Source organism: Denticeps clupeoides, chromosome 17 (assembly GCF_900700375.1).
Source record: "Denticeps clupeoides chromosome 17, fDenClu1.1, whole genome shotgun sequence".
Taxonomy (NCBI): domain Eukaryota; kingdom Metazoa; phylum Chordata; class Actinopteri; order Clupeiformes; family Denticipitidae; genus Denticeps; species Denticeps clupeoides.
Window position 1 is genome coordinate 11,873,986 of NC_041723.1, and position 21,896 is coordinate 11,895,881.

The 21,896-nt window shown below is 41.7% G+C and overlaps 3 protein-coding genes and 1 pseudogene across 7 annotated transcripts in view; 1 reads left to right on the forward strand and 3 right to left on the reverse strand.

Annotated features, from left to right (window-relative positions):
* poc1b (POC1 centriolar protein B) overlaps positions 1–8,956 on the reverse strand; it is a 24,464-nt gene extending 15,508 nt beyond the window's left edge. The window contains exons 1-10 of the mRNA XM_028958973.1: positions 8,629–8,956; positions 8,407–8,491; positions 8,154–8,325; positions 7,875–8,054; positions 7,388–7,495; positions 6,508–6,623; positions 6,287–6,420; positions 6,138–6,206; positions 5,894–6,046; positions 5,707–5,781 (exon numbers count right to left, since the gene is read on the reverse strand). Coding sequence (XP_028814806.1) covers positions 5,707–5,781; positions 5,894–6,046; positions 6,138–6,206; positions 6,287–6,420; positions 6,508–6,623; positions 7,388–7,495; positions 7,875–8,054; positions 8,154–8,325; positions 8,407–8,491; positions 8,629–8,643 — 1,107 coding nt within the window. The 5' untranslated portion in view covers positions 8,644–8,956. The remainder of the gene's footprint in view (positions 1–5,706; positions 5,782–5,893; positions 6,047–6,137; positions 6,207–6,286; positions 6,421–6,507; positions 6,624–7,387; positions 7,496–7,874; positions 8,055–8,153; positions 8,326–8,406; positions 8,492–8,628) is intronic.
* cep41 (centrosomal protein 41) lies at positions 8,827–14,542 on the forward strand. Of its 5 annotated transcripts, none has more exons than XM_028958975.1 (11): positions 8,827–9,170; positions 9,652–9,718; positions 9,794–9,841; positions 10,635–10,696; positions 10,965–11,034; positions 11,322–11,466; positions 11,854–12,023; positions 12,141–12,208; positions 12,332–12,446; positions 12,669–12,884; positions 13,512–14,542. In XM_028958975.1, exons 1-11 carry the CDS (start codon positions 9,135–9,137, stop codon positions 13,631–13,633), a joined length of 1,119 nt encoding a protein of 372 aa, XP_028814808.1. In that variant the 5' UTR covers positions 8,827–9,134; the 3' UTR covers positions 13,634–14,542. The 5 variants fall into 5 exon arrangements, with proteins under 5 accessions (XP_028814808.1, XP_028814807.1, XP_028814810.1 ...); XM_028958974.1 differs by having other exon boundaries at positions 8,830–9,170; positions 11,319–11,466; XM_028958977.1 differs by having other exon boundaries at positions 8,833–9,167; positions 9,655–9,718.
* A 186-nt stretch (positions 14,543–14,728) lies between these two features.
* Positions 14,729–17,241, reverse strand: LOC114767206 (carboxypeptidase A1-like; annotated as a pseudogene).
* Positions 17,242–17,924: 683 nt separating this feature from the next.
* On the reverse strand, positions 17,925–21,895 carry LOC114766844 (carboxypeptidase A1-like). The gene is made up of 11 exons (XM_028958107.1): positions 21,480–21,895; positions 21,209–21,287; positions 20,872–21,006; positions 20,688–20,789; positions 20,516–20,617; positions 20,311–20,412; positions 20,088–20,198; positions 19,798–19,888; positions 19,429–19,628; positions 18,994–19,078; positions 17,925–18,171 (listed from the first exon to the last, which is right to left on the reverse strand). The coding sequence occupies exons 1-11, from the start codon at positions 21,542–21,544 to the stop codon at positions 17,984–17,986; spliced, it is 1,260 nt and encodes a 419-aa protein (XP_028813940.1). The 5' UTR covers positions 21,545–21,895; the 3' UTR covers positions 17,925–17,983.
* Position 21,896: the final 1 nt, after the last annotated feature.

The following is a 21,896-nucleotide window of genomic DNA, read 5'->3' on the forward strand; positions in this document are numbered from 1 at the left end:
CTTTACTTTACTTACGCACACAGACAGACCACAAGTACATTGCTCCCACGTCTCCATTTGAAAGAGACACCCTAAAACTCTGCCACTCAAATCTTAATGCAGTGATTAACACTTGTGAGGATGGTCATGTCCCCACACAGGACATACAAAATGCAGCTGCATTCATTTACAGTAACATGTAGAAACTAGTCACAACGATTAACGTGTTATATACTGTAGTGATGCCACTAAAAACATTTTGAGCCCTATGTTTTTCCCTATAAGATAATTTATATGGAAATAATAGACATAGAAGAACCCAATATGAAATGTATCCACAAATTGCCCACTTAAATTTCCCCAGATAATTATGGAGCAAAAAGATACTTAAGCTCACAAATGAAGTTGCTTTGACGGCTGAGCCTACGCAGTTCGCCAGGGCACATCCGCTCTGCATTGATTTTACTAAAATAGCAAATACAGGAAAAAGGCTTAATAAACACTTACTGAAACACACACACACACACACACACACACAGGAGAGGTATTTGAGTTATTGAGCTTTTCTATGTGAAACCCCATGTTATTTAAAGAAAATGCAGTGATGCCACACACACACCAAACAGCACAAAGCAAACACCCCTGTAAAGGCAAACAATGACTTGAGCTTGGTGCTCGACACTCTGGTCTCCACAGAATTCAGATTGCAGTTTCACGATCTTTCACCGAGAGGTTTCCAAGGCACCTGACATGAATGTGTTATGGGTGTGTTCTGCTGCAGCCAATCGGACTTACTGCAGTAACCATGGCAATGTATCTGTTTCAGGGCAAGCAGGCTCTGATTGCACAAGATTGCACAACAAGGAGACGATGACAGACAGGCATTAATCATTTTTTGAAAATTATTAATTACATTTCAACAGTGACATCTCGACCCGGCATTTTAAATGTCTGCACCCCTTATTTAGATCTGTTTTTGTCTTGTTACTAAATAATGTAGTATACATTACTACATACTCTATATTCTGGTTTTAAACCAACTACCTTTGGTAAGTACCTGTTGCATCACCCTGTGTTACTGTCCTCATAATTTCTAATTTAACAGACTTATTCATAAACGGTCAGTAAATGTATAAAACATACCATTCACATGTCTTAATCATTTTCCAGAAAAATGTTTTAATTAACCCAGTTTCTTCAGTCTTGTGTGACGGAACCCAAAAAATTCATTTGTGCTCATTTTTACATGTTATACAGGGAGGGGTGGGAAATTCTCTGGGTGGAAAAAATGAGAAAGGGGAGGTAACCTTTCCCCTCATGACAACATAAGGGGACAAATTCCAGATCTGACTGTCCGAGCTGCTGCTCTCTGAATGGCGAAGCAGAATTGCCAAAGCACTCTTTACGCCTATCGCCATTTCTAGCCAGTGCAGCACCATAGACAGGCTAGTCGAACTTATATTAATGTTAAATAATCTCACAAAGTGAAGATTATTCGCACTTATTGCTAAAGTAGTTCTATTTTACTTATTAGTAGAACTGTAAGTAGTTCTATTGTAAACACATACATACAATATATTCCAGAAACTTTAGACAACTTGGCACATCTGTGTGTGAAGCAAAGGTCACTTGGCTCTCTTCACGCACATCCTCACGAACTACCTTCCGCAGAAAATAAATACTCTGATGATGGCCAGGTCCTCTCATTCTTTTTTATTACATGGCTCTTCATTCTTCCTGTTGAAATATAACAATGGTCCTTTGGCAGGGCAAGCACATGCTCAACATGGAGAGCGGACGGGGAGGGACGTGGGTGAAAAACAAGGTCATTTGCCTCTGAGGTGTCCCTGATACCTGTAATAGACCTGTGGCACTATTTTTAGTCTGGGTCCACTGCCTGTCAGCATATTTTCAGCTGTGGTCCCTCAGGCTCTGGCGAATGCCCTTGAGAGCGAATGAGGACGAAAGGCCTGCCCAACACCCATCTATGGGGGAAACGGGCAGCGGCCGGTCCTGATAGCAGAATGTTAGTCATGGCATTACCGGTACGATAGGGCCCAGACCAGCAAGGTTAACTGGGAAACCTTCCCTTGTTGGGAAGGAGTCTTCAACAAAAAAAAAAAAAAAAAAAAAAAAAAAAAGAAGGTCATCTGCATTTAGATAACCCCCTACTCCCCACGAGACAGCAGAGCTCATGCAACAGCTGCAGCTGCCATCATTGCATAAAGGCTAAAAGACAAAACACAATGACAACAAGGGAGGCGGTAGGAAAGACAGAGATGTGCTGAATTAGTAATGAGGCCAACTGCTCTCTTGTATCCCTGATGAATGAGATCATGTTTGTCTACCGCGGTCTGAGGTGATCGCATGCGAGCACCAGGGTGGGGGTGTTGACGGGAGATCCCAGACACAATGAGGGACCAGGGTGGAAAGTGCACAGTGTCGCACGGGGCTTCCCGTTAGGGCTCCTCTGTCTTCACGCTGTCTGCAGACCAGGAAACCATGGCGGCGCCAATTCTGAAACTGAAATTCCAACAAGACAATTCTACGGGGTACGTGTTTGTGTATGTGACACACAAACACTTGGCATCGAAACACTTTGAATTTGAACAGTTAACAGAGCCACATGGTGGTGCAGCGGTTAGCATCATGGCCTCACACCACCCAGGTCTTGCGACAGAATCTGGATTTCCTCCGGTTACCTCCTGCTGAGCAAATCCTTTGCTCTGGTGCCACTACACTGGCAATAGGTATGAGTGTGTGCGCTAAAATGGTGTTTGTGTATGAGCTGCGGGCTGGGTGAGTCCCCTCCCTGCACAGAATGTCTAGGGATGGGCTTCGGTAGCCGTGACCATGCTTCATTGTATTCAGCGAGAATTTTAGGAGAGCACTTCAGATTTTATTCTAGTTTCCTTTTCTACCCCCACTTCTGCCAAAATCTACAATACCGATTTTGGACCCTAGATGTGACACTTCCATAGGATGCTTAGACTCAAGCACCCTACTCATACGACCCAGCTATTGATGCAGTTGCTATGCAACATCATTCAATCAGCCGTCAGGCAGGTAGGGCAGGAAACGAGTGACTTTGTGATATAAATAGTAAAGACAAATAAGGCATAAACAATACTATTATTGTTGTACATATAAAAATACAGAGAAATGTACCTAGTATAACTAATTATATAATTGTATTATAGCTTTTGAATTACATGTGTAGTGTTACACAATATACTTTATAATTAGAATATATTTTTTATACTGCAATGCCTAAAATCTTGACAGAACTTTCCACTCAAGGTTATATAAGATCTGAACTGATATCAATTACATGCAACAACACCAGCAAGACTAAAACCAATTGAAATACCTTCGTTCTAATTTTTGTTATAATATAACTCTTATATCTCAGAATATATAAAAACTACATCACTGCATTTTCCTTCACTTCTACAGAGATGAGGAAGTTCACTCTCTCCCTGTAAGGGGAGCTTCCTTGTGAAAGAGAGCCTGTCCACAGGGCACGTCTATCTTTAGCTGCTTCCTTCCGTCTTGTCATTCGAGCTCGCCACAACCCTTAAACCTGGCATCCACACCTCACAGCTATTCAATATCCTGTAGTCCACTCCACAGGAAGGAGGCTCTGCCTGGCTCCTGCCCCCCTGCTACCCTAATCTCCTGACTAACCTTATATTCTGTATACACACACACACAATCACCACAACAGCTCATTTTCTGTACTCATTGTTAACATCAATTCATAGTAGGAATGGATATTTTAATGTTAGTGATGACAAATTGAGCCTTCCCCTGTATTGTCTGTATTGCAGGGCTGTCATTGGCCAACATAATCCACATTATGTACGCCAACACACTGATTTGTGATCATTTTACACTGTACCTCTGCAAAGTAAACAGATGATGAAAATATGTATTTTATTTTTAAGAAACAATTTAAGGTAATTTTTTAAAACAGCTCAACGTGTAAGATCGGGGGCAAGGTCACGTGCATGCCATGCTTACAAGCTGCATAAAAACCGTGGCGAACGGGGACCACGCAGTCAGTGGTGACGCAGCTCGGCCAGCTGCCATTGAGAAGCAGTCGGCCCTGCTAATGGCCCCACTGCATGCGAGCACTTAATGGCACAAACATGAGCGAGTGAGAGAGGAGAAGGACTCATGTCAGCGTCAACGCGGGCAAAGGCGCAAGTTGAACCCGCCTCTCCGCCCCCCCTGCCCAAGAGACCCGACTAGAGAATATTTTATTAGGAAGTGATGTGGGACAGGTCGTGTGGAAAGAAGCCCTTCAGCTAAACTCCACGGGGCTTCTGGACGAGGAAACACTGTGTCAGGGCCTTCCCCAGTGATGGGGTGGGCGTGTGTGGGTGTGTTTGGGTATATGCGTGTTGGTGTGTGCGAGCAGTGGCATGCAATAAGACGAAAATCGGCAGAGGAAGTGTATGCACGCGTAAGCCAATGGCAGATAGGGGGCTGCATATGAATTCCCTTAAGGGTAATCGCAGTGGGAGGGGGGGGTGAAGTCATCATGTGGAGGAGTCTATTATTAGGCACAGGCTCTAGAGGGGATGTGAGGTCACATAAAGCCCCAGCTCTGGGCACGTGTGTTCCCACTGCCAGGCTGCCAGGCCAAGAACAACGCTCAGTCAATGTTCAGTCGACACTCAGCCAGCACTCAAGCACGCTTGGTTTACTCCAGCAGCAGGGGCGCCCACCCAAAACAAAGAACCCACCTCATACCGTGAGAGAACGGAACTGGAACGCGCGCAAACATACACACACACACACACACACACACACCAGATTGCGTGCATTCTAAACGTGCCTGCCAGGACACAAAGTCCATGTGCTGCTGCGAGCATGTTAAACTGTGCGTGCGCTCCACTTCAAATCCCATATGCCTGAGATCACTACTGAATAGAAATAAGCAGATTGCCGGTGATAAATTGTTAAAAAATAATAATAATAATCACGTCTGAATCAGTATGTAAGTGTGATGTACGAAAAAAGGTTTTTGCATGAATCTGTTTACGTACTAAAGCACCCACCAGCTTACCAAAGGATGCAGGGGGAACTGTACACCATCTAGACAATTGTTTGGCAGGGCAAGAACATCTCAGTGAGACACATACACAAATCAAGGCCCATTATAGGGTCGCTGAGAATACGTGAACTTCACACAGAGAAACTGGGAGTCAATGGAACCTCTGTAGCATCATGTACTACAGTCAATAAACAATTACTCACATTAATACTTCTTCAAATGTGTGTACAGGGCAATAAAGACAACTCTACATAATCACGTATGCAACGACTTTGACTCAAGCAAAAAAAAATAATCTTTAGCTTACACTGCCACCTTGTGTTAAAAACACTTGCAGCTGCAGTTTTGCATATGGGACAGGACTGAGGAAATACACGGGTGCCTGCTGCAAATGGTCTCGGTCCTGGAGAGGATTCATTTCGTACCCACACACTACATAGTTGGTTCTGACACCCAGAAGACTAAACGTGATCATTTTTTTAACCAGCCAAAGTGTAGATCTCTACTGTAGACATCTCAGCATGAGCAGACCAAGAATGCAGACAGATGCAGCTCAGCTCTTTACTTCAAAACACTGTAATTGTCAAACACCGTGTCTCGCAGAGAGAGCGCACTTCATACTTTTTTTCCTGGATTTAACTAGAAATAAACAGAGATCAACTTACAGTAACTGGCAGAAAGGGCTGTCCCAGCTCTACAACTGGTGGATCAACAGCCTGTGTGTTGACTAAAGGTTTAATCTGCATAAAAACAAAAGGAACAGGACAGGCCAAAAGAAAATTATTAAAAAAATATATACAATTTGTGGGTAACATTTTCATGACATTAATTGTTTAAAAGACCATTTCAGACCTCAATAGTGCCGGACTGGGCAGAGTGAAGATGGTGGATGCGAGGGTGGATATCTGTCAAATGTGGTGGCTGTTGTGGAGTGGTCCGCTGGCTATGTCTGCTCAGCACCTCCCTGTAGTTTAGCGCATCAAAGTTTGTCTTCCACATCAGTACCTGATTAAAAAAAAAAAAAAAAAAAAGAACTCAATACAATTAAAAACACTCTCATCACACACTATTTGTTCTTCAACTGAGGTCCACTCACCTGAGAATCACAACCGCCTGACGCAAAGAGATCCCCTCCTCTAGAGAATACCACAGTGAGGACAGGACCCTGCCGGACAAAAACCGTGTTTGACTCAAGGTGTTTGTATGGCTCGCCCTACTGTTTTAAGACCGAAGCTGGGCCATTACCTTGTGGCCATGGAGGGTGTAGATCAGCCTTCCCTCAAGCAGGTCCAGGATCTTCACTGTGTGGTCACTAGAACCACTGATCAGGTAGTTTCCCGACGGATGGAAGGAAAAGCTGTGTATGCCTGCGCTATGTACTGGCAAAAAGAAATCCCACATAATTCAGGGATTCTTAAGCACCTTCCAGGTCACAGTACACAAGATAGCTATTTTTTGAAAATTACCTTGGTAATGCTGTATTAGCTTGTTGGTACGAATGTCCCATATTTTCAGCGTATTGTCTGCTCCAGAAGAAGCAATGCATGTTCCACTACCATTGAAGTCCACAAAGGTTTCAGACCTGAAAATGATTCCGTTCTCTCAATAATTTACATTTACAGCATTTATCAGACGCCCTTATCCAATGCGACTTGCTCAGGGACACAATGGTAGTAAGTGGGATTCGAACCCGGGTCTTCTGGTTCATAGGTGAGTGTGTTACCCACTAGGCTACTACCACCCTTACAGTTACATCTAATGGGAGCACTATTCATGCACTTGTATTTACAAGCAAATTTCACAAATAACTACAGGCACTACAGTAGAGGCCAAAATTTTGCACACACCTTCTCATTCAATGTGTTTTCTTTATTTTCATGACCGTTTACATTGGTAGATTCTCACTGGTGAAATAACTGAAAACATGTTTTATATTCTAGTTTCTTTGCTCTGATTCTCTCGATGAGCTTCAAGAGGTCGTCACCTGAAATGGTTTTCCAACAGTCTTGAAGGAGTTCAACACCAGAGGTGTTTAGCACTTGTTGGCCCCTTTGCCTTCACTCTGCGGTCCAGCTCACCCCAAACCATCTGGATTGGGTTCAGGTCCGGTGACTGTGGAGGTCAGGTCTCCACTTTTTGTTAAGTACATAACTCCACATGTGTTCATTCATAGTTTTGATGCCTTCAGTGAGAATCTACCCCACGACGTAAATGGTCATGAAAATAAAGAAAACACATTGAATGAGAAGGTGTGTCCAAACTTTTGGCCTGTACTGTATACTAAGTGGTGCTGTATTTAATATATTGTAACAGATTGCCATTCTAAGAAAAGCATAAGGTTCTTACCCGCCATAATGTGTGAATGTGTTTATGCACTGGCGAGTAGAGGTGTCCCAAAGGCACACAGAACGGTCATCTCCACAGGAGGCAATGAGACGCCCGTCTGGAGAAAATCTAGAAAGCAATGACCCAAATCTGAATAAAAATATGCAGATGAGAAGAGACCATGGGTTTGCATTTAGCATGTGATTTAAAAAAACAAAACCAGTGTGTGGCCTAGCGATTACGGAAGTTGAGTCATATCTGAAAAGTTGCGGGTCCAAATCCCAAACATTCAAAGTCGCACTGAGGTGCCACTGAGCAAAGCACCGTCCCCAAACACTGCGCCCCGGGCGCCTGTCATGGCTGCCCACTGTGCACCAAGGTGATGGGTTAAATGCAGAAGACACATTTCATTGTGTGCACCACATGCTGACAAAAACGCAAATGGTGCAGTTCACTCGCTGCAATGCGCTGCTTGTGTGGCGGATAAGTTATAAGGGAAGTAAAATACCTGGCACATCGCACCCAGTTGGTGTGCTTGTTGAGGGAATAGAGGAAGTGCTGGCGATGGGCGCTCCACACTTTCACAGACTTGTCGTCAGAAGCAGTTACCAGCCTGCTGCCGTCACTGGAGAAATTGACACTGCGCACCGTGGCAGTGTGGGCTTTAAACACTGCGGACTCTCCTTTACTGTGGACCGTACATAACAATGGAAATATATTTTTAAAAAATGAATTAGTAGAGTAAGTCGCACTTCACACTGGCTCTCTACGTGACACCAAAACTCACATGTTTGGTGTCCACAGTCGAACAGTCTGATCCCTGGAAGCTGAGGCCAGGAGGTCTCCGGACGGGGCAAAGTGAACCGCTGTGACAACGTCCTTGTGGCCCACAAGCCTGAAAGCCTTGGCCTTGGGACTCAAGTTCCAGATCATCAGATCGCGGTCCGCCGAGCCCGTGGCTGCCAAAAGATACGGTGGCGCTGGTGAACGGACACGAGGCACGAGTAACGACGGAGGGAGCGGGGGGTCGTTTCACATACCCAGCTGTTTGCTGTTGGGATTAAAATCTGCACACGTGACAGAATCTCTATGTCCCTTAAAACGTCTTTCGAGCGCGGGATCCTCCTAAAGCACAGATCTGTGTTTGTTAGGACGCATACGTAATAGCCGTGTTGCTAATCTACTAGCTAGCTGTAAGTGTACTTTCGTCGCAATGAAAATATTCTGAGTCGCGAATTTATTTTGTATTTTTTTGCACTCACCAACACGGAGGCCATTTGGACGTGGCGCGACTTAATCACAATTCGTCGTCATTGTTTTCCGCGGGAACAACCTGTCAAACAAGGCGCGCTTTGCGCAGACAGCACTAGTCGCACCCCGAGAGCGCAGCCTCGCCGTCTGTCCGCGGAGGGAACCCGACAAAGTGGAAGCTGGGGCTCCGGGAATTACCGTCTTACTTCACAGCGCCAGCCTATAGTCTGGTCAGCGACTTATACCTCCAACAAAAGTTCTAAAGGAAAGCTGGATGCTAACCCAAACAGCGCAACAGGCTGCACGTAATGACAAGGAAGGATTTGGCGTCACCCGCTGCTTAGCAACATCTCTGGCAACCACATCTTTAAAAGAGGCTTATTGATTGGACAAGTCGGTGGAGTCGGGCCAATCGGCGATGAGGTTGTTCCAGCGAGCAAAGAGGGGAAAAAAAAAAAAAAAGCAGAGTTTGATTTTCGGTGAGCTACCAAACTCACATTAGCGTCTTTCTTAGACGATGTCGACGAAACGGGACATTGGCGACACGAAGGTACTGATTCTTGCTTGGCTATCGCGAGTGCTTGAGCGAACCCCAGTCCTGTTTCCAACCATCACACGCTAACCTTCATCCTGCTCAGAATACTTGCGATGTTCGTCGTCGGCTCTCTACCAAGGCCAGAATAAGTGCTAGACAGACAGACGTTTCCATTCAACTGCTGCTAAATATAAGCCATCGCGTATATCCACGTCACGTTGTTTGTTTCCACGGCGACCTAGCTAGTGATGGCTAGCCCACATTATGCACGCAGACTTTGTTAATGGGTTTACGTGTATAATAATCGTACATTTTAAAGCGGGGCACGTGTATTTTATGGGAAGTGCGCTAGTGGTTAAACTTGGCCTGTTTACAGTGTGTCCAGTTACCAGCAACGGATTGTGTGCTATTGAGTGACCCTATCGTATGAACAACTGAGCTCAGTTTGACTAATAAATCAACTTTAGTTCTTTGTTGTTGTTTTTTTTTCTCTCTCTTTCAGTACTTGAATAAGAGGATCCCCCAAAACCCTAAATATCAGCATGTGAAATCGAGGCTCGATACGGGTAATTATCCAGAGGGTTGTAAATCATCATAGTGGGTGGAATGGCTTTTTAATGATTTATATGTTTGTTTGTTAGGATGCAGCCTCACAAGGTATATGGAGAGACTGGAGGAGATGAATAAAAGTAAGACTTTGATGTGATTTTGAAGCGAAATAGCCTAGACCAAGAAAGGAAACAATGAAAGTAGCACTTTGAACTCTTTAAGAGACTCAAGAGACTGACCACATCACAAATTAATTCAGCCCCTGTTCGGTGTACTTAGACGTAGTTTGGCAGCCCCTTTAATTTAGGTTTTGGTGGTCCATTTAAATGACCCTGAAACTCAGCCCCTGTCTTTGGTCCAGCTCTGCCTTTTAAGGTTAAAAATGCATCTGACAAGTAAATCAGAGAAGCCTGGTCCCAGTGATATTTTCAGACCAGATAGCCTGTTTTGGGGGGGAGAATACGTGCTTTGTCCACGTCAGGCATTTTGTTCACTCACGGTCACTCAGATTTCTCAGGGATAAGGAAGTCTGATTACCTCAGTTGGCATAAATGGCTTACGATTGTGCCGTTCATTACAATAATTCTTCTGTCAGCCCTGATCAGGCTACATTACCTTGTTTAACACAGACAGTGACCCCTTGTGATAGAGCGAGATGGGGTGGTGTAACCTCAAGTTACCCATCATGTTAAAAAGGGATGTAGGGATTCTGTCCTCAGAAGCTTTGGAACGTGATTTGAGGGTGGATCGAGGCAGGGCACTTTGAACAGGATGGCGATTGAGACTGAAACTATGAAGTTTAGTCAAATATTGGAACAAAGTGATGATGTAAATGACAGTTCTCATGACCCTGGTAAGACATTGAGATTTGGACCGACTTTTAGCATCTTATTATGTGAACCTTAAAAGTGGTCTCAGTTCAAGTTTATGCAGATTACAGGTATAAAAAGGACGAGCTTTTCAAGAGGCTAAAAGTCACCACTTTTGCTCAGCTGGTAAGTGATGTATGTAATTTCTAAACGTGTTAATTTCACATTTAAGGTTCATTTACAAAATGTTCTGTTGAGTGATGCATTCTCTGATATTCAATATTATACAAGTTATGCTTTTATTTGCTATCATATTAATGTATTTACATTTTCTATTTGGATGTAATTGTGGCCCAGTGAGCTTTATAGGAATTTTTTTTATTTCATCACATGTGGATCATTGTGTACTTGCTCCTTCCTGGTCATGACTGTGAAGTTTATTATAATGTATCAGGTTATTCAGGTTGCTTCAGTATCAGAGCTGAATGAGAGTGTTGCCAATGGAGAAACGCCAAGGTCTGAAGGTACTATTTCTACTATTTTGTTAGTGATTAGGTAAAATGTATTTCTGCTTTAGTCCTGTTGCTCAAAGAGCTGGATCAGTGTTAATTTAACATAAAATTAAAATATTATCTAACATAGAATTACAACACTATGATTATGTATCACAATTATTATTTCTTTTTTAGCACAATGGTGTTTGAGTGTGCTTTTTCCAATAAGTCTGAACTGATAATCCAGTGTTTTTATTTTATGTATTTTATTGAGTAATACAGTTATAAATCGAATAAATCAGTACATCTCTCAGCAGATAATAGCACTATACAGTCAGAGGCAGAAGTAGACCCCTTGTCCGAATGGATGGAAGGTTCTCCTCAGCCCACTACAGTAGTGCCAGTGCAGTTAAACGACAACAACAATGAGCCAAGCTTCTCTCCCAGGTCCACACTTCAAAGGTAATTTCAGTACCTGAGCACCTCTGACACTCACTCACTCACTCACACACACACACACACACACACACACACACACACACAGTTCACAAGCACGCGAGCTGTAACATTAGTGATGCACATATCCATTCATGTGAGAAGGCTCTGCTTTTTGTGCTACTCTAACAGTCCCTGCATTGTACATACATAATGACCTTGTATCAGATAGCCACATTCTCATGGCCCCCAAGCTCTGCTTAACTCGGCGTGAGTAAAGACTGTAACTCTGCCCCTCCACTGGGATGGGCGCTGGGGGTGAAGTGGTGGGGTTTTAGTTACTTTCACAGGGGATGAGGGGATACATGGTGAAAGACTGTAACACAATGTGCTTTTTTTTTTTCTCTACATCAGCGTGATCAGTGGTGTGGGAGAGCTGGATCTTGATAAAAATGGCCAAATGACTGAGGATCCTCCTCTTGTACCAAGTCCAAGTGTCTTGGAGCAGCCATACCCTGATTGCCCGTACCTGTTGCTAGACGTGCGGGACCGAGACCAGTATGACCAGTGTCACATTATTAGTGGTATGATGTTCATCAATCATCTGCAGTATTTTTTTTTCCAAACTTGAAACCATTTACTTTTTCATTACTGTAGTCAGTGAGCTATTAAATGCTGATTAATAATATCATTTTCCACAGCATACAGTTATCCAATTGCAACCCTTTCACGGACTATGAACCCTTACACCAAGGAAGTTCTAGATTATGTATCCTTCAAGTCTTTTTCTTCTAAAGTGCATTTGCGTCAGTATGAGTTTGTCTTTTATATGACTCCTGTACATTTTCAACAGGATTTGCTTTACTTTTGCTTTAACTGTCAATCCATCCAGAAAAATGCCCCAGGAAAGCTCATAATCCTCTATGATGAAGATGAGAGAATAGCTAGTCAGGCAGCCACTACCATGTGTGAGAGGGGCTTTGAAAATCTCTTCATGCTTTCAGGAGGTGAGCAATCATTCCAATTACATTCCCACTTACTTATGAAGTCATATTGTTGTTATCTGAAATATAAAAAAAAAAAATGATTTGGAACACATATCTTCGTTTATGTTTTTCCATGAAATTCATTTTCTAAACTGTATCAACGATACCAACATCGCTATGCATTTTCAGTCAATTTTTATAATTAAGTAAAATGAGTGAGTATTTTGTCTGCTTTTTTTATAGGCTTGAAAGTACTGATACAGAAGTTTCCAGAAGGAATGACCACCGGCTCCATTCCTGTATCCTGCCTGCCGTCTCCAACAGTGGGCACTGCTCGCAAACGTTCTTCACCCCGCACAGTCAGCCTCCCCGCAGAGAAGAAATGGCGGTTCAGTGGTGATGACATCAACAATATTCATCAGCAGCTAGAGGAAATTCTGATTCCAAGTGATTCCAACAGTAAGTGCAGCTGTACCAGGAAAATGATCCACATAGTTTGCCATTATACCAGGTACCATTTGGTAAAATAATATACTCATCATATTAAGTAATAATACTGAAGAATAATTCTTCCAGTGCACATTTTTAATATACACATGTTTTTTTAAAAATCCAAATCAACATTTTATGCAGACTTTGTTTATATTCCATTATTTTAAAGTAAAATGTTTTGAAACAACAGTATTGCACACTGCACTTTGACACAATTACCTCACACTGTGCTGCTGTGTTATCATTATTATCATCATCATTCTGTCATATAGCTATTGTTATTATTATCATATCACATTATATACTGTATATTATCATACTACTGCTATTTTGTCCACCTACTTTGTCTCGACCTGCAATGTATTATGGATTGGTGCACAATGTCCTTTGTCTTGTTTTTGTTTTGTGTGTCAAACTGTGAATCCCAAAAGCTTTGCAATCTCATCTCTCTATGTACTTTCATATGATGAGATGACAATATAGTTTAATTTGACTTTGATAACATAGATAGCTGCCATTTCCTTGCACTGCTGTTCCTTTAATACATTTAGTTCTAGTGATAAGTGCTTCATTTTGTGTGCTTCTGTTTTTCAGGCCGATACAGCCGAATGTCTGCCAGCAGTGCCTACTCCAAATCTAGTGCACGAAGCCGACAGTCTTCCTCTCTGGCTGGGTCTACCAGTGCTAGATCCCAAAGCAGCAGGCCTTGGAAATAATTGCCACAGTAACTGCAGCCCCATTAAGGCCCTCTATTTCCTGTACCTGTATACAGGGAACCTATCACTACCTAGTTTTATACTGAATTGTGTTGTTGGTGTGTATTTGATGTTTCATCTTCATTTTAAATGTTTGTGTGAATTGATGGAAATTTGATTGCGCTCACAGGAATGGAGATTCTGTAAAAAAAAAATCTCACATCATGATTTAGTGTAGACCACCAACCAGGTTTACAGTGTGCCTGAAATAAGGTTTTGACACACAGATACCTAGATTTGCCTTCATAGGTTATTACTGAATTATTATATTATTTATATAAATACACACACACACACAGAAAGAGAGAGACAATAGAGAATCAGTCTAATTCAAGTATTTATGAAACAAAATATTTTTTCATGCCCTTGAGAACAGAGTTGAGTCATGCTTGACCAAAATAGCCTACCTTGGAACATTTTTCGCATAGCTTTTTCAGATAGCTGTATCGCGCTGTTGGAATATGAATTAGCAAAGGGGAGATCATTTGAGCCCTTACATTATTCCAGCAGAAACATCTTTCTCAACATTATTCATTGTTTTAAAAAAAGGAAACTAACTGAAGCATGGATTGCATTGACACCATCAAAACTGTTAGTGGAGAAATGTGAGTAATATTGCTGTAATTTTGAATGTGCATATAATATTTTTGTTTTTTTGCCTTCATACATGAGACTGAAGGGAAGAAAATGAAGTGCATTTCCTGTTAAACCGAGACCCAAGGTGCCTGACTGCTTTAAATTATTAGCTCACTGACAAGTGGATGAGTTTTCATGTAGAATAATAATGTCTCTGACACATCTTTTGAATGAACTCAGTTCTTATTTTGTATTTTTCATGTTCAATAAAGCAATGATGTAATGGTGAAATTATTTTCTTTGGGAATGTGATGATCATTTAAACTTAGTATGATCATTTGATCATTTAAACGAAATAAATGAAGCCTCGCAGAAACTTTATTTGTTGCTTAAGTGGAATGTAGATCTGATAAATTATTCAGCAGTTCCAGTTTAATAGGGGTTTGCATTTGCATGCGTAATATTAGTCATCAGAGCCAGTCATGTCTCATTTGCAGTGGGCAGGAGAAAACTAGGATCTGTATTATCTGGTCTCAACTCAAAGGTATAACAGTACTTAATACCCTGGTTGTAAGTTCAGTCAATGGCACCACCGCTGGCTTGCTGTGTAAAAGAGGTGACAGGTAGACCCAATATAAAACCAACTGTGTTTTCCATGTGTTTTCTGTTACAGTCTTATTTGATTTGCTATGATAGCCTATGGTTTTATGTTATGCTGCCTGAAGTAAAATTAGTTGAAAAAAAACGACAAAAATATTTTCCTTCCTACATACACTTCAGGTACACTGATAAACACTGATAGATTGTGTTGATGAAGCTGCCATACTTGTAGCTGGTTTTATATGTAGCAGCCAGGGCAGTGAATGGCCTTTTAGGCAAGCTTATTCTATGTTAATGTAATATTTATATATATATATATATATACATACACACACACACACACACAATGTTTGTTTTCATTCAGTTCCTTTATCCTTTGCTGGTGTTCTGGTGTAACCATAGGGGTACAAGAGCACCTGCGAGTAGCTGTGGATGGACACAAAGACCTTGAGGTTTCCATGAGACTGAACAAAGTCTACAATGGCCTTGACCTCAGGCTCAGAATGAGCTTTAGGTCCACGGTATGTCTCAGTGCAGGGATTCCCGCTTGAACCACCTCCTGCCATATGAGAAGAAGAAATTATTCGGTGATGAACAGTTAACTGTGTAAGTAAATAGGGTTAAACAAGCTGCCCCAAAAAGATTTTTAAATATTATTACATTGAGTATTTATAAGTTAAGTTGAAGAACAGAACAGATCCATAAAGCAATGATTTCACACTTTACTTCCGAAACCAGCATCCCAATTCCTGTTCAGATTAACACCAATACATGGAGAGCCAGGATTGGGCTTTCTGTTCTTGTGCCAAAAGTGAATCTTTACAGAGATACACATATTTATGTTTATGTACAAATTAATGGGTTTATCCCCATTTATGGGCTAATTCAAGAACAGAAGGAACTGAGCAAAGCTGCTGCAAATGCCGTGACCACCATCACACCAAGGAATACCACCAAGAAGAACTTGCAAAACCATACCTTAAGGAACTGCTGCGTTTCTGCTTTTAACAAAGGAACTGAATTTCACCTTATTTCCACCAATACAATATATATTGTCTTTAAGGTTCATTTGAGACACAAAAAATTATAACATGAATGCTTAAATAAATGCGTACCATTATGTGAGTATGAACAAAACAATCTGGGTTGGTGACAATCTCCAATAAGATGTCCATCTTGTTAAGGATGGCTTTAAGAGCTGAGCCATTGTGATAGTCTGTCACAATCTAGTCATCAAAAGAAAGTTGACTCAAATAAATATGTCAGGAACTGACTCTGGAGGGGGACTCTGGCTCCATGATTCAGCTCGGAGCAGCAGCACGACTAATCTTCAACCTTCCCAAATTCTCCCACACCACCCCTCTGCACTGGCTCCCAGTAGCTGCACACATCAGGTTCAAAATACTGATGCTGGCCTACAAGCATCAACATGGAGCAGCACCATCCTACCTCACAGCCCTTATTACACCTCGCACTGCACCTCGTATACTCCGAGCCTCCAGTACTGCTCGCCTGGTCCCTCCATCTCTGAAGGTAAAAGGAAAACATTCATCTAGACTCTTCTCCGTCTTGGCCCCTCGGTGGTGGAATGAACTTCCCCTCGAGGTCAGAACAGCTCAGTCACTGAGCACCTTCACACGGCAGCTCTAGACCTTCCTCTTTAAAGAATATTTAGATTAAATTGTAATTTTCTTGTTGTCGAACTTGTGTACAGCAACTACAACAGAGTGAATAAAATAGATGTATTCATAGTTGGGGTCCTAGTGAACCCGAATTGATCTCTTAACATTTTTTTAGCTCTACTATGATTTTCTAAGGGTTTTCTAATAATGAATGAAGAATGAATGAAGTGACACTTGGATCATTAACAGCCATTCCCAGCTACCAGAGTCATTTACATCATTAACAATGTATTGACTAGAGTTTTGACCCATTTGACCCACTTTTTAATAAAGTGAAGTGTGTTTGTCACATGTGATACACAGCAGCACAGCACATGATGCACACAGTGAAATTTGTCCTCTGCATTTAACCCATCACCCTGAGTGAGCAGTGGGCAGCCATGACAGGCACCCGGGGAGCAGTGTTCGGGGATGGTGCTCAGTGGCACCTCAGTGGCACCTTGACGGATCAGGATTCGAACCGGCAACCTTCTGATTACAGGGCCACTTCCTTACCGCTAGGCCACCACTGCCCCAGGGTAATAGTTTCCCATCCAATAAAAGAATATTTTAAATGATCCTAAACTTTTGAATGGTATTGTATATTAAGATAGAATTTTCACTGATGTTGATTATAAAATTTATATTAATCAAACAATCAAAATGGACCTTCTTGGCAAACCAGGTTCCGCTGGCCTGAGTCACCCATTCTCCGGAGTGAATCCCAGTGTAAATCCAATTTTTTTATCTATTGTGATGAGGATGAATTTCGAAATTTGAAGATATCCACAATGCAAACATTATTGTCCTGGCTCATTACCAACATATAAATTAATAGATATAGAAATGTAACTTTTTATTAAATGCTCACCCTTTAAATGTCCCTTTGCCTAATGTAGCTGCAAACAGTAAAGCAGTAAAAACTAAAAGCTCATTCATTCTCTACAGTCCCTTCATTTGTTCAGATACACCTTTTATTCTTTTACTTGTGTCCCATTACCAAAGAAGCTAAAAATGGGAAATGTCAAGCTACTCATGTTTAGTTGCAAGTTATTTTGCAACTTTGGCAGATAAACTTCCTTCCCCAATTTATTAGGTAATTCCAGGGTAATTAGGTAACATTAAGTAATTTGCTTTCTGCAATGCCACAGACCATAATGTTTTCTTAAATCTGACTGCAAGTTAATTGCTTTATTTTCTTCTCAAACACATGATTAAAATCAGTCATATCTGTTTAACACTTCCTGCTGTGTGCACACTACCTGCACACTACTCACCTCAACCCCACCATAGTAGCTGAAAAGATGCTACACCCTGGGCAATGTACAGGTTTTAAATTTTTTATTTTTTTTTGCAGAAGTAATAGTAAATCGGATATTGTTTTGTTTTATTTCCATAAATAATGACACTGAAAGGAAGTTGTAATAAAACTTTATTGAATAGGTGGATGTTTAAGCCAGTCAGCAGTCCCTGTTTAATAGGGGTTGGCATTTGTGTGCTCCATGATGGCCATCAGAGCCAGCCATGTCTCCTTGGCAGTGGGCAGGATCTGGTTGGCAGGCAGGAGGAAACCATAGAAACCAGTGTCTCTCAGCTCAAAGGTGTAAGAGTACTTAATGCCCTGGTCGTAGGTCCAGTCAATGGTGCCGCCACTGGCTTGGTCTGTAAAAGATTTGACAGGGAGATTTGACCTTGCCTCTGTACAACCAAGCTAGCATTTCCTGTTATATCCTCATTCAATTTGATGTGTTTGTCTAAGTCAGGGGTCTGCATCCCGCGGCTCTGGAGCCACATGCGGCTCTTTCAGCCTCACACTGTGGCTCCCTGTGGCTTCGGAAAATAAATAATCATTTAAGTGTATTTTATTTTCGTCCATTGTTTTTTGCTATTGTAGTTTGAAATTTCAAGATTATTGGGATCTTGTAACGTTAAAATGCAATGTGTTTGATGTTTTTGTCACTCAAAATATGCAGCAAACAATGCTGTAGATGCGTATGTCCGCCACTCCCACCAGAGGTTAATCAGTTTGTTGAATTAGTCATATTTCAAAATTTGATGCCTCTCAGTGTAAGTAAATGGTTATTTAGAGTTTAATGATTTGCATATGTTGACTTTCAATTAGCGATGCTAAGTTAAGGTGCCCAGATCTCCACTTTTCCCCCCAACATGTCTGGCCGGGTTTTTTGACTTGTCCGGGTTCTACACGAGCGTTCACCCTCACCAACCCATCCGCTCACACTCAATCTTTGTGAACAGCCGGCATAAATAAGATTTCACAAGCAACACACTAGCCTAGTTCTTTTATGAATAGCATAAAGGAAAATAATATATACAGTGTAATATACAACATTTTTGGACCCAATGTTTTGAGTGTTAAAGGTTCCCAACCCCTGGTCTAAGTGAAACATTTAAGGGACTTTAATTACCAGTTATCTTAAGAAACAATGAATTAAGAAACAATGCAGTTGATGGTCTTCTACTTACAGATGGTGGTGATGATGCTGCCATACTTGTAGCGGGTGCCGTACAGTGAAGTCAGGTCATTTACAGCCTTCTTGGCAAGCTCATCCTGTGATATAATAATATATATGTATAATCTTTATTCAGGTGATTCCACTTCTGCTCACAAACTGTGTTAATATATAATTGTACAAGTGTGTTAAATATTATGTACACGTAAATATATGTGCAATGGTGTTGGTGGCCTAGGGGGTAAGACACTCTCCTATGAACCAGAAGACCACAAAGTCACTGTTTCAAACCCCACTTACTACAATTGTGTCCGTGAGCAAGACACTTAACCCGGAATGTCTCCAAGGGGACTGTCCCTGTATGTTCTGATTATAAGTTGCTCTCGATAGGGGTGTCAGTTAAATTCTGTAAATGTAATATCGTACAAAAACAGATCTTCATCCTTACCAGCTCTCGCTCATCCTTTGCTGGTGTTCTGGTGTAACCATAGGGGTACAAGAGCATCTGGGAGTAGCTGTGGATGGACACAAAGGCCTTGAGGTTTCCATGAGCCTGAACAAAGTCTACAATGGCCTTGACCTCAGGCTCAGAATGAGCTTTAGGTCCACGGTATGTCTCAGTGCAGGGATTCCCGCTTGAACCACCTCCTGCCATAGGAGAAGAAATAACAGTTCCATTACACTATATTCTGCTGAGAACACAATAAACTGTTTAAATTAATTGTGACCGTAAATAGGGGTAAACAGGATACTTGTTTATGCCGAAAATTATTTTAAGGGTGACAGATCCAGTTAGCAACGATTTCACACACTTTACCTCCAAAACCAGCATCCCAGTTCCTGTTTGGGTCGACTCCAACACATGAAGAGCCTGAATTGGGCTTTCTGGTTTTGCGCCACATGCGATTCTTTGCAAGAAAGCAACATATTTATGGAGATACAATTTTATGGTTTCTTGGAAATGCTGTGACAACTGTTCCAGCAAGGAATACAAAGAACTTGCCAATTTCTGCTTCCAGCAAAATATGCCTAGTCCACTGTAGAATATGTACTATGGGTCCTTCAAGGTTTACTGAAAAGATCTTAAAAATAGCTTTCATTGCCTACCTGGCTGTGAGTAAAAGCAAAACCATCTGGGTTGGTGGCAATCTCCAGGAAGATGTCCATCTTATCAAGGATGGCAGTGAGAGCTGGGTCGTTGCCGTAATCTGTCACGATCTGGTGATTAAAAGAAAGTGGTCAACATGCACATGTACGTTATTACCACTGATGTATCTTAAAGTATAGATATAACTTGATCATGAAGCTCTAAACCAGGACCAAAACGGACCTTCTTGGCAAACCAGGTTCCGCTGGCCTGAGTCACCCATTCTCTGGAGTGAATCCCAGTGTCAATCCAGATGCCAGGGCGATTGCTTCCACCAGTGCTGAACTACATGTCAGAGACAGGAGATATCAGGGGTCTCCAACCAGTCAGTCCACGGCCATGGAAAGCAGATTTGTGAAAATGTATCTGTAATTCGGCATCAACTGACCTTGAGGACATTCAGAGGGCGACCCTCATAGCTCTGACCAATGACAATCTTGCTAACAAGGTGTGGGTTCTCAACCACCAGCATGTCAATGAAGTCGTAGATCTGGAATCACAGTGTTTCTTAATTTGTTAGGGTGAAGTGATTAAAAAAAAGCGATCAAGTTGATACTGACCTCATTCAAGGTGTGGTAGTTGGCAAAGTCAAAGTCGTCTGTGTTTCGTGGCTGTACTGCACGAGCTTTCAGCATCTGTCTCTTCTCTTCATCCAGAAGATTCTGGTGATAAAGAATGTTACATTTAATGACAATATGACAAAATTACAAAAAAATAAAACCTAAAAACAATCTTATAACATGCCTGAACATCGTGGATCATGACAGTGTACTGGATATCATTAGACTCCAAAAACATCTTGACTTCCTTCAGGCTTTGAGAGGGAACACGGATGTCCACAGGTAGAGAGGGGTGAGTGGGTTCCATCCAGAAGTCAATCTTGGGCACAAACAAGTAAGAATATATGTTAGAGACTATTTCAGATTTTCTCTGCAATAACAATATAACAATATGTATTTTTCTTTTACATTGGTGTTGTCATTGCAGTGTTTGTTGACTATGCAAAGGATAGCTTCTGTCCTTCATAATCTCTAAGTGCATGATTGTATTTGTTGTGAAAAATTATGTTTAATAAAATTACCCCCAACTCAAGCTCGGGCAGTCCTCTTAGCAGGGTGATCTGCGCATCATCTTTAGCAGTTATGCGAAGGACCTGATGCCTATGAAGATGCACAATTGTTAAAGTGGTTTGTAGCTTGTTTTTAAGATGAAAGTCTTGATGTGAAAACAGACACAGTGTAGAATGGATAATGTTGGCACACTCCAATTGATTGAGTCTCCAGAGGAACATCTGATGGAACATTCCCCCATATGAATAAATGTAATAAAAGAAATGTGTATGAGTTACTCACCCCTCAAACGTCTCTTGGCCGAAAACGGCCACAAACACAGCGGTAAAAACTAGAAGTGCCCTCATGTTGTTCCGAGTCTCTTCATTTGCTGAGGGCGACCTTTTATTTCACAGAACTGGAGTCACATGACCACAGTGTGTCCTTGCAATGGAGGGTTAAGTTTATTCAGTTTTAAAAATAAGTCCTGCTGTTCATCCTCCCACGCTTTTCTTTTTTCTTTTAACATCATGGGGTGGGGGTAAAGTGAGAACACAGCAGCTGTATCTGCACTTCTTTCACTCCACCTTCTTGTGTTTCCACTTTAATAAGCTTTGAGTCCAATAATAGGACATGGCCTGTTATCCTTATTAGCAAGTTATGCTCGCTTATGTTCAGATGTGAAATGGGTTTGTGCAAACGTGCTATTTTTCACAAAAT

What these genes read in the sequence shown, in the direction of transcription:
- cep41 (XM_028958974.1), top strand. Translation starts at nt 9,135, where the DNA reads ATGTCGACGAAACGGGACATTGGCGACACGAAGGTA. An exon ending in CCAGTGTCACATTATTAGTG is followed by an intron (nt 12,024 to 12,140) that starts GTATGATGTTCA and finishes CATTTTCCACAG; the next exon opens with CATACAGTTATCCAATTGCA. An exon ending in TCTCTTCATGCTTTCAGGAG is followed by an intron (nt 12,447 to 12,668) that starts GTGAGCAATCAT and finishes CTTTTTTTATAG; the next exon opens with GCTTGAAAGTACTGATACAG.
- LOC114766844 (XM_028958107.1), bottom strand. Translation starts at nt 21,544, where the DNA reads ATGAGGGCACTTCTAGTTTTTACCGCTGTGTTTGTGGCCGTTTTCGGC. An exon ending in GGCCAAGAGACGTTTGAGGG is followed by an intron (nt 21,288 to 21,479) that starts GTGAGTAACTCA and finishes GCATCTTCATAG; the next exon opens with GCATCAGGTCCTTCGCATAA. An exon ending in CTGGGATGCTGGTTTTGGAG is followed by an intron (nt 19,629 to 19,797) that starts GTAAAGTGTGTG and finishes CTCCTATGGCAG; the next exon opens with GAGGTGGTTCAAGCGGGAAT.